This window comes from Hipposideros armiger, unplaced genomic scaffold (assembly GCF_001890085.2).
Source record: "Hipposideros armiger isolate ML-2016 unplaced genomic scaffold, ASM189008v1 scaffold_1, whole genome shotgun sequence".
NCBI classification, from domain to species: domain Eukaryota; kingdom Metazoa; phylum Chordata; class Mammalia; order Chiroptera; family Hipposideridae; genus Hipposideros; species Hipposideros armiger.
In genome coordinates this window covers 2,172,580-2,184,958 of record NW_017731351.1, presented here as the reverse complement: position 1 = coordinate 2,184,958, position 12,379 = coordinate 2,172,580, and the positions used below count along the sequence as shown (strand labels likewise).

At 33.0% G+C, this 12,379-nt stretch overlaps 1 protein-coding gene across 4 annotated transcripts in view; it reads right to left on the bottom strand.

Annotated features, from left to right (window-relative positions):
• The window catches only part of SCLT1 (sodium channel and clathrin linker 1), a 101,823-nt gene that overhangs the window by 75,584 nt on the left and 13,860 nt on the right, over positions 1–12,379 (bottom strand). For all 4 annotated transcript variants that reach the window (XR_002126342.1, XM_019663462.1, XM_019663584.1 and 1 more), the window contains 4 exons: positions 7,739–7,794; positions 6,307–6,442; positions 3,951–4,073; positions 2,201–2,266 (listed from right to left, as the gene is read on the bottom strand). Coding sequence is in view for 3 of the 4 variants with exons in the window: in XM_019663462.1 (XP_019519007.1) it covers positions 2,201–2,266; positions 3,951–4,073; positions 6,307–6,442; positions 7,739–7,794 (381 nt within the window). In the remaining variant the exon portion in view is untranslated. The remainder of the gene's footprint in view (positions 1–2,200; positions 2,267–3,950; positions 4,074–6,306; positions 6,443–7,738; positions 7,795–12,379) is intronic.

The window sequence follows — 12,379 nt, the reverse complement described above, 5'->3', positions numbered from 1 at the left end:
CCGCCAACCATCATCTATTTTAGCACCTTATCCACTGATACTCCACAGTCATTCCTGTTTTATCAGGTAGACCAGGGCTTCATGGATAGATGCACTTTCTCTTGCACAACGAGAGAACCTACAATAGTGCAAGGAACTTAGTATGCAATTAACAAATAGTTTTGAGTAATTTTATTGAAATGAGCAAATCTCAAAAAAGAATATGATTTCTGTAAAGAGAATCTCATGGAAATGTGAACTCTCATTGTATCTATATTTTTATTTATTTGTTTTTCTGACTAAACTTGTACTTTTATGTACCATACAGGTCAGGGCATTTTCCCTGCTACATATCACTAATGTGCACTGCTCATGAAAGACATTTTATTTACTTCTTTTATACTCACGGTTTATAGAGGAACCTATTCATTTAATGAGCTTATTCATGTAATCAAGAAAACATTTAAATGGAAACTGCTTGAGTTTTATGTTTTTATTATTTTATTTTTCAATTACAGTTGACATTCAATGTTATTTTTTATATTAGTTTCAGGTGTACAGCATAATGGTTAGAGATTTATGTAGTTTATGAAGTGATCCCCCTGACTAGTCAAGTCCCCACCTGGCACCGTACATAGTTATTACCATATTACTGACTATATTCCCTGTGCTGTACTTTACATCCCTGTGACTATTTTGTAACTGCTTGATATTTTAAAGGGCACTTTTCTTCAAGCTGATTGTAACTGAAACTTGCCCTGTGACTATGCTCAGAAGGCTCTTCGAGACCATTACCATCACTTAGCTACCTCCCTTTATGCTTAGCTGTCTTGTTTGGTACTCAATATGTACACTTTTAAGAAAAAACTCTTACACTGTCAAATTTCTCTTAACCATTTTACTTTATTTTAACCATAAGTATAGTCTTTTTATTTGTACTTACTAACACAAATCTCTTTTGTCCATCTTGTCATTCCTTCATCACTTTTATTGTATCCATAGTTTATTATTATTAGTTTTGGCTGAAACTATGAAGTCTGTACCTTAGAAAAATGTATTGCATTTCCTGTGAATGCTCAAATATTCTTTTCCCATGACCTTCACCACAATGATTTGGGTTGTTTACAATAAAATAGGAGTTCTACAGTGTAATATGCCAAAGGATTATATAATCCCCACAATCCTAGGGGTATACTGAAAGAAAGAAGGAATGATGATGATATTAAACTATTAATTTCATGTTGAAATAAGATTTCTTAATTGTAAAAATCAGTCATTTTGTGCTGGAGCACTTTAATACAATTTTAAAACTCTAAGGAGCATATGATAAAAAATTGTAAGTGCTTGGATATTTCAAATGTTAACATAAATAAAATAGGAAGAAACAGATTTAATAATGTTTTACATGGTTAAAGGAGAAATTTTAAAAAACAATAAAAATTGGGACAACTTACTTTTGATGACACAACTCCTCACTTAAACAAAGACACTTTCATTAGGTACTAACAAGAATTAGCAGAGTGACTAAGTAAAATAAAGAAAAGAACGAGAGTAATTACCTGGGATGTCATAATCCTACTACTCAACAACGAGGTAAAATAAAATTCCAAGAAGAAAAAGGAAAGGAAAGCAAAGGAGAAAGAAAAAAAGCTGAAAGAAATGAAAGAAAAGGGAAATGAGAGGAAAAAAAGGGAAAGAGCAGAATTGTAAGGGCCAATCATATTTGTTTTAGGAAAAAATCACAGGGAAATGTAGGTGTACCCGCTAGTCCTGGTGTTCAGTCAACTAATGAATGCTTCTTAGTGTCCTATTATTTTCAAGGACCTGGGCTGTTCACTGAGTTAACAGTTTCACTGCTCATCACATACCTAGCAGTGTGCCAGATAAAATACTAAGAAGACAGCATGAGTCCTACTCTTGAGGAGGTCACAGTCTAGATTACTCTCAAGAGATCCTATCAAGAACCCTAACAGTATTTTCAGATTAGGATATATTTCAGATGGATGTTAGCTTTCAATCTCCAGAAAGTACTGTGAACCACCCTGTGTTATCAAATGTGCAAGAAAAAGACAGATAAAGGGAAAAGACTACTGCTTACCTATTTTAATTTCATGCAGCAATTTTTGTTGTTGCTATTGATTTACATTAGCATAAATAAATATTTATGGTGACAATTTCTAGTTTATATAAACAAGTACACTAAATGGATATTTTCACTTACCGTTTCTATGTTCTCATTAGCAACGTGAAGTTGCTTAGTCAGTTGTTGAAAATTGGTCAGCTGATCCTACAGTAGAAAGGTAGGAGAGTACATAAATAGCATTTGGTTTGTAACTCCTATCTAAAATTAAAGTAAAAGCAAGTCTAAAATCATTAAGTCTAAGTTAGATGAAATGAGTTCTATTTCTTTTATTTTGTATGAATTAGTAGTTGAAGAAGTGAAAAAAATATTTAAATGATTACAAAATTAAATAAGATGGCAATATGGAAACTAACGTAGTTATTTTTGCTTTATGTGAAATCATCATCTGGAAATCAATCCATTAGTAAATAGACATGCTAGAGAAACCTTGTCTAGTATTGGAAAACCACATTCATACCTATTCAAAACCTACAATACAAATCATGATGGCATAGGAGTTATTGTCCTGCTCCTCATCTTTTAAAATTCTCACAGCTTGAATGTCCCACAAGGTTTAAATTGTTTGATTATCTGTTATGATCCTAACAAATGTTACATGGGTAGGGGACACATAGTTGGGAGGCGCAGTTAACGTATCAGGTTTCAGAATTAAAGATTGATAGATAACTGGAGAAATAAGGACAAAGTGTTACTTGCAAAGTCTTGTACAAAAAAACAAACAAACAAAAAAACGAACTGCAAAGCTACAACACAAAAATAATCTTATTCAGGTGGAAAAAAAACCCCAAAACCTAATGGCATAGTTGACTGACCTAAATGAGGAAGCAACCTTAAAGAACTTACTCATATTAGAAATAGTTTCCAGATTTCAGAAGTAAAGGTATTATATGGATCAGATCACTTGGGCTATTTTCAAACCAGGACATGTAGACAAAAATTACTTTGCAAACTGCAAAGCATCATGTATGTATTATTATTATGGTTTCTTTAGATAGAAATTCCCAATTATCCTGAAAATAATGTGATTGGTCACAAACTGAAACTTGAAACGTCGATAAGGGAAAGCTGAAGAGAAGCATGATAACCAACGTACTCATATTTAAACAGCTGCCTTCTCAAAAGCCACAGAAAAATAATCAGAATTGTGATTATTCCATAGTTTGCAATGTATCTAGCAGAAAAAGAACCAATAAAAGGATAAAGGAGGAAGATTCTCCAATGGAATGGATGGTCCTGTGAGATAGTGAGTTCTTGTCAACAGAAGTATAAAGCAAAACCAGATGCTCACTATGGAAGAATATGAAATGATTCTTGCTTTAGATAGAAAGACGTCCTTAACACCCAGTAAGATCCCTTCCTATTGTAAAATTTTATTCTAGTTAATTTTTGTTAGACAAACTTGACATCTATTTTAGTAAAAGGTTGCATTTAAAGGTGTTAACATTTTCATTTACGTAGTATTGTCATTATATTTGAGCAGGCTGCTTCACTGGCCATGATCTAGCGACAGCTTTGTCCTTTTTTAAGCCAGGTAGAAAATCGAGAATATAAAAGCTTTACACATAATAATATTATAGCTGCTTCTTAATACTAAGTACTAATACAGCTTTCACTGCTAATCACATGATAAAACCCAATAAATCCAATGTACACTAAGAATTACTTTAATTATCTTATCTGTCAAGCGATGTCTAACAATTAAAGACCAATTTATGGTTAACAGAAATAACACAGAGGAGATTTAGGCATTCCTCGTCAAAACTGAGTTTCTCCAGGGTAAGATTTATTTCTTATTGATATACAAGAAAATCATGAAACTCATGATTACCTTTTGTTTTTGACTTTCAGCTACGTGAATCTGGGCCTCAGTCATATATTCCTGGTAAAGTTTCTGAAGTCTGTCCAACTCTTGAGAGACAGTCTGCCAGAGTTCTACAGCCTGATTTTTTTCCTATGAAACAAAGACATTTGAGGACTCATTAAATTATTAGCAGGCTATTGCACAGTACAAATGAATCATATTATTTTACAAAATGCATTCTTATATATAATGTCACAAAATAAAAATAGAATTTGTGTCAAGATGGCATAACTGTAATATTTTCAATATGAAATTATATTAAAGATAATTTAGAGAATAAACCTAAAAATGAAAATTGCTTTCTTTGAAACTTTCTTTTTATTCACATTTCATAACTAAAATTAAAATCCTTAAATCAGAGATATAGATTTAAACCACTCTCCTCATTCCTCAACAAAGTGTAAGCCTTCAAAATACTAATAAAGAAAATCACCCCTAGTAAAGTACAAGATTTGTTCTGTGATTGCAAAAGTAATACGTTTATTTTAGAAAATCAGGAAAATACAGAAAAATAGAGGTGAAAATAAGAATTACCTACAATTCTACCAACTGATGGTAAATATCGCTAATATCTGAATATAGTCATCTTTATAAATGTTGGATACATTGATGTTTATAAATGTAATTTTGAGGGAGAATTTTGTATTTTTTTCCTTTAACAAAAATGGGAATCATATAGTGTACTGTTTGTATTATACTATTTTTTTATACTCAAAGTGTGGTATGGGGATCCTTGAAGTCAAAATTATGTTCATAACAACATGAATATGTCTTCTGCCTTTTTGATTCTCATCTTCTTATGAGTGTACAGTGGAGTTTCCAAAGTTTACATGTGATGTGTGATGCTGGCATTGCTCTGATGGCTACTGGAATGCATTCTTATGCTCCCATTTGTTTTTTAAAATGTCTGTTTTAATTTGTAACATAATAAATACTGATAGATATTTATTTGGGGTCCTCAATAATTTTTAAGCATCCTGAGTAGGGGTCCTGAAACCAACGAGGTTGAGAAACGCTAAGCTAGCACATAACATTATTCTCTTTTTAGAGAAGGAGAAATGAGGTTCAGGCCAATGGCCTGGGATGTCTCAGCAAGTTGATGGTAGAGTCCGTAAGAAACATTTGTGGGAAAATTTATTAGTGGCCAGTCTGCTTTTTCCTTTTTGACTGCTCAAATTTGGACCTCATCAAAACTTCTATGAAGTAACCGATCCAAACTGTAGCAAAAAAGTGGGACCATCTTCAGAGATATGAGACCAAGCTAGATGTAGATGGAAAGGAAAAGACAGGGGGTAGATCAGATGAGAAAAGGATAAGGAATGACACGATGGTTTTAAAATGTATTGTAAAAAACTATGGTTTAAAAAAGAATAAGCACTTTTCAAGTTTTAATACAATTTAGCACTGGAAATTATAGCAGCAAAAGTATATAGAGAGATGCTTTTCAGAGACAGGGTTATTTTTGTTTGTTTGTGTTTTTAAATTACTATATATTTGTTCTATACAAACATTATAAATCTTCCCTGATAATATTACTCTAGAACAGGGCAAAGAACTTGGTTTCCTTATTTTTTTCTTCTATTACTTTTCAAACTCCTTCTATTTCGAGCTTAAAAAAAAAATTGTGTTAAATAAACAATTCTAAAACCAAATTTCCAAGGGATAAAAAAAAAAAGACTTTTCATAGATAACTATAAAATCAGAATATGCAGAATTTTGAATTCCCATTTATAAATGAGAAAACTGATAGAAAGTAGAACGGTGATTCAAATCCATGCAACATATGAGATACCTAGACTATAAAACAGTAAGTTAGAATAAAATAACATCATGTATAATCACAAAAAATTACAGTGTTGAAAACAGGATATATACAGCATGGCTTCCAAATATTTCAAGAGGACAGAAGGAGGAAGGGTGTAATTTTAGAAGTATTATTTTAGAAAAATGTAATTCCATAATCTTTGAAAATTGAAATAAAACACAGAAAAATAAAAAATGTAAATTTAGGGAAGTGGATAACTGATGATTTTTCTCTTTAAAAATTTCCTTTGATGTTAAAATATTTTATAAGATTAAAAAATCATGTCAGAAAGCATTATGATTGAATTACAATTTGACCACTATATTAATAAAAAACGGGGTACTTATGACAAGTTTTGTTACCTGTTAACTATTTTTATAAATTGTAGAAAATCATGAAGCATTAACAATTTTGTTCTTCTGTTATTATAATTCATAAATAATGATTAACACAGATTTTGAAAACCTTTCTATTATTCAGAATATAATTTAAACAAATATATATGTATATGTCACTTACTTGATTGGCTAGTTTTAATTGTTCTTGAAGATTCCTGACTGTTTCATCATCTGTATATATATCATTTCCCAACTCTGTACTAAAGGGAAGGGCCTCCAGTTGCTTTTCAACACCATCTTTTAATTCACTGTGCAACCTTTGGAACAAACAGTTAACACAGTAATCATCTAAGTCCATTTTAGTAACAGTAATTAATGTTGCAGGATTAATTAAATAAACATTTGGGTCAAAAATCATTCTTTATATAAAAATAATTTTTAAGTAGGCTTCAAAAATTAGTAATTTTAAATCACCATTAAATACTGGGCTATAAGATTAAAAATATTATCTAACAATTTCTAATGCATTAAATTGACCATAATTAATTAAAATATAATTCAGTTTGTCCTAGGGAGATTTTAAATTTTCAAAAAGATAAAATCCAAATATTTTATATACGTCATTAACTGATAAAACAAGACATTCAGAAAAAATTTTTTAAATGTGATGGTTTCATCTAGTCCATTAAATAGAAATGGGATATTAAATCTTGTAGAAGTATTTATTTTCTTCATTGTTTCACAAACTCATTTGGCCTCTTACTAAACAGAAAAATAAAATTGTTGCTAGTTATGAAATCAAGACTATTAAAGGTTTTATTTTTCAGCACATAAGCTTGACTATAATTCTGAAAACCTTAAATTCAACTTATAAATTAACATTAAACTCAACAGATATTTCATGTGTCAAAACAATTTTTTTAAAAAGCACAGAAAGGTACAACTAAAAGACTGATTGTTTTATTTTAAAATGATACAAGTGAGAAAAAAAGTTTTATAACATCAGAAAAACTTGAAAAAAATCATATAATTATATTAAAAATATTGTTTACAATAAATACTAAAGCTAAAACAAAATAATATATTGTCACAAATACGTATACCTATAAAAAAACTTTGAAAAGCAAGAAAATGACAAATAACAAAACTTAAGACAGTGTTAACTTCTTGCAGAGGGAAAGAGGGATGGGGCAGGGAAGAAATACTTGGATAGATTCACTAGTATCGGCAATGTATTAGCTCTTAAGCTGGATGGTTGCTTGACAGGTTTTTGTTTTATCAGTATATTTCATAAAATACATATTATTCACTATACTATTACAATTGCTAACATTTATAAAGAGCTTATTATGTACCCTGTTTAAGCACTTTATCCTTTACAGTCAGCTCTCTGAAATAAGTTATGATCTTCAATTTATAGATGAGAAAACTACTACACAAAGAGGGTAAGTAACTTGTTCAAGGTCACACAGCTAGTAAGTAATGAAGCCAGGAGTCAAACAAGAAATCAGGCTCCAGAATCCACACTGATAACCAGTATACTCTATGAATAAAATATCAAATAACAATAAAATTTATCTGACAATAATAAAATAAATAGTTAACTGATCTACCTTTCATTTTCCTTGATGACATTTTCAAGTTGTAGTTTCATCTCACTCATTTGTTTCTAAAAGAATAAAATATGATTGTAGCCATACATTTTCTCTATTAAGTCGCCCATTCATATGCAAGCAATCATATGCTATCACACTAATCTATAGATAAGAAATAATTATTACTTCTAACAAGCAATATTAAATATGGTATTTTAATGATAAACAGAACATAAGAAAACATTCATTTTGAATAGAATATAAATAAAAGTATTTTATATAACACATTGGGAAATATTTATAAATGCAATTCCTATGAGTTATAGGTGTTTATAGAAAACAGATAAAAGATATTCCTTATTATGTCTTTATAACAAATATCAGATTATCCCTATACAATGAATGTATATTTTAATTAATTGACCTTAGTTTAGCACTTATATTTCAATGAGTAAAATGTTAATGGCAAAAAGAAAAAAAAAATTCCGTAGAGACCTTTTTTTAAAAAAAGGTTTTATTGGGGAATTGGGGGGAGGGGAACAGTGTCGGGGAATCGGGGAAGGGGAACAGACAAGTTGCTGTCCTTTTGTTCTTCAGTCTAGTTGTGGAGGACGTCACTTCAGTGGCCCATGTTGGTATTATGATCATTGTGCTATTCCCAGATGAGGCACATCAGTCGCCAGTCATTGGACGGCCGCTCACGGTGGCTGCCAGCCACTCACGGTAGCTTATGGCAGCCCACTGCAGCCCCATTGCAGCATTGCGGGCGACTCACGGCAGCCCAGCTCCAGGTCAAGCTGTTGTTCACCATCTTAGCTCTACAGGGTGCAGCGTCACTGGCCCATGTGGGATCAGAACTGGCGGCCCTGCTGCTCAGAGCTCACGCTCCCAAGCCAACTCTTAACCACCAAGCCACTCGGCCGGCCCATAGAGATCTTTTTTAGCAGTAATTTATTCAGTTTCTCATTCACCACTTTCACTAATTGTCTGAACCTGCTAAGCTATAGAAGGCTGCTATGGTAAACCAACGTGGTCACTAACATACTTTGGTAGGAAATAAAGTAAAAAAGAAAATCACTAAAATTCCAAGAAGAATAAAATATATACTGTAAAGGGAATGAGATGAAGGTATGATTAATTTTCTCTGAGAAGATAAAGGGCCTATAGGATTTCAACAGGAAAGGAAGGGCATTTCAAGTAGAAAGAAATATAAGTAATGGCAAAGAAGCAAAAAATACTAGATTAGACAAGCATGGTAGTCAGCTCTCAGTAAGAGTGAATGAGAAAGTGAAGAGCAGGAAGGAGGCCATGTAACATCATAGTTAAAACTGCAACAACTCATGATACGTCCATTAGTCTTGATTGGGGACCCTCGGCTAAAGGACAGGAGCCAAGCCTGGAGTGGCCCTGGCAAGGGAAGGGTGGAAAGGCAGTGCTCCAAGCCTTTCTCTCCCTTCCTTCCACTGAAGCTCAAGGCAGCTTGGCTAGGAAATCAGTTACAGCCAATTCTACCTACAGAGCTGGCTGCAAAGGTGAACCTTTCCCAGGTCCCTGCTGGGCCTGAATCACAATTAAACCAAAATAAATGAATTCACTACCGGATAATTGAGAGCTCACCATACACGGAGTAATGGCCAGGAAGATAAAATTGAAAAGACAGGTGGTGGGTCTTGAATGCCATGCTAACTAAGAGGTTTGGATTTTATTGTAGCAATTACCCCCATTTTGTCATTTTTTAAAAAATTAATCTTTAAAAGTTGCAAAGATGGCAGTGTATCTTGAAAAGTATTTATTACTCTTATGTAATTAGGTAGAATATATATTCATTAGTGAGGATTAAAGGTGGATCATTACAGTCACAGTAAAGATTTTTTAGTGTAAAATGTTTCAAAATATTTAGCAGTTGGAAGGAAATGAAATCTCAGCTGTATTTCTCGTATCATCAAATTTCCCCATTATTTACTTTTTCTGGAAGAAAATCTTTCATATAGAGATTCATAGTGATACTTTTCTTGCTTTCAAGATATACTATTTTTTTACTGAATCAATGAAGTAAATTATAAGAACTAGTCTAATCAATAATATCTATGTGAGCAACTATTCTTAGAAGTAGCTATTAGCATCGTTTTTTCTCTCTAAATGTAGCACCTATTTTTATCATAGACCCCTGGGCTTTCAGCTTCTCTCGTCATTAATTTAGTAATCACTCTTAGATGGAGAATGCCAAATGGAAAAATGAAGTTAAACCCTTTAGCAAAATAGCTGATTAAAGAGATAATATGAATAAGATAGATTATAAAGAAATTAAAAATTTAAAACATTTTAATTTCAAGATAACTAGCTATTCCATTTTATAACAATCAAAACTACATAATATGTCATTATAGCAATTCCAAAAGAATGAAATCAGCAGAAACTTTAAACTCACTAATCCTAAAAATAAAAGCAAAATGCCATTTATGCAAAAGAGAGCTATCTGTTGCTATTGACAGCTAGAAAGATTAAAAGACATTACTATGGTTGGCTCAAACTTAAATGACCACAGGCTAAAAATCATACAGTAAAGACTAGGAAAACACTTAACAGAAACTGCAATTTAACTAAATGCTTGTTTTTGAAATTTGAGTCTGATTATAAAGAATCACTTTATAAGTTTATATATTAGAGGATTAACTTTGGAAGTTAAAGTATAAATAATTTCAAATGCAGTGGAAGAACTTTATTTTTAGAAGATATAAGCATTATGTGTTCTTTTAGTAAAGCTACATATCAAATCATTAATTTATAAATAGATTGGAATGCTAGAGCTAATCATCTTGTCCAGTAAGCCCTGACACTTATTTATTCATCAAACACTGAGGGCCTACTATATGCTAGCCTTCAAAGTACACATAGAATCTCTTGCTGTCCATGCATGAAGAGACAAGAAAGTTAGAGAGTGTCTGCCATACCCACAGCCCCATTCTGAGGAAATCAGTTTCAATGGGCTGGGTTGTTTTCATATTACGTATTATACTTTCTTCCATTTGCACTAAGTCAACCCTGCTAACCTTGTCACAATTGAATTGATCCAGGGATTGGTATCTGAGCCACAATGAGTGTATTCAATCTCTAAAAAAGAGAGGTCATCACCACCTGGTGGGCTTAGTTTGAGATGCACATGGCATCTATTTAAGAAACCCTTCCATTGTATGGTTATCCAACAATCAGAAAGGTCAAAATTTGAGGGGAAATTGTAAAAAACATTTTCAAATAAAAGAATCACATTATAAATATTATATATACTCTAAATATGTAGCTTATTGAAATTCAGATTATATCCCAAACGATGTGCTATTATTCTATTGGGTTGTTGGAAAAGACATGACATATTTTGTCTATGTTTTCCAAAGGTCATTTATTTATATAAAAAACAAAGATCAATCAATGATATATTGCCTGTTTTGTTCAATAACCTTTTGCCATCTTTCAGTGAGTTTCATAATTCCTCGTTCATAGAAGGACCTGTCTTTATTTGCGAAAAACTGAACAAGGTGCTGATTTACAGCCTCATCTGAATTGAACATTATGCCACGCAAGGAGTTTTGAAGAGAGTGAAACAAGTGGAGTCTGACGGCGCAAGGCCAGGTGAGTATGGTGGATGTGGCAACACATCCCATCCAAGCTCCAATAATTTTTGACGGGTGATCAAACTTGTGTGTGGTCTCGCATTGTCACGATGGAACACAACTCCTTTACAATTAACAAGCTCTGGATGTTTCTGGATGATGGATTCGTTCAAACTGTCCAATTGCCAACAGTACACATTTGAAATGATTGTTTGGTTCTTTGGTAGGAGCTTGAAAAACATGACACCTTTAAAATCCCACCACACTGAGAGCATAGCCTTCCTCTGATGAATGTCTGCTTTCGATGTCGATTGAGGCGAATCATCATGTTGGGACCAAGGCGAATCATCATGTTGGGACCATTTGCACACCACCTTGTTGTAAACAATCCACTTCTCATCACCAGTTATCAGTCGCTTCAAAATAGGATCATTTTCCTCATGTTTAATGAGCATATTGCAGTACATGCCATCAAATGAACTTCTTTGAGTTTATGTGGAACCCAAATATCGAGCTTGCTTATGTATCCCAGCTTCTTCAGGTGGTCGTGAACACTTGAATGATGGATGTTCAATGTTTCTGCAATGTCTCCTGATGTGTAATGTGGGTTTGACTCAATCAATGCCTTTATTTTGTCGTTGTCAACCTTGGTGGGCCTCCCTGACTGAAGACCGTCATTGAGATCAAAATCACCAGCACGGGGCCGACCGAGTGGCTCAGTTGGTTAAGAGCTCGCTCAAGAGTTTGAGCTCTGAGAACAGTGGTTCGATGCCCAGCCCGAGCTGAGCTGCCGCTAAGCTGCCAATAGGTAGCAGGATGGCTCAGCTTAAAAAAAAAAATCACCAGCACGGAATTTCGTGAACCATTGTTGGCACTGACGTTCTTGTAGAGCACTGTCACCATAAACTTTATGCAACTTTTCACAAGTTTGACGCACATTTTTCCCTTTATGGAAGTTAAACAGTAAAATATGGCAAAAATGCACAGTTTGGTCTTCCATCTTCAACTTGTTGTAAAATCTCCAAAACTCAACCAAATCGTTCAATTTTTT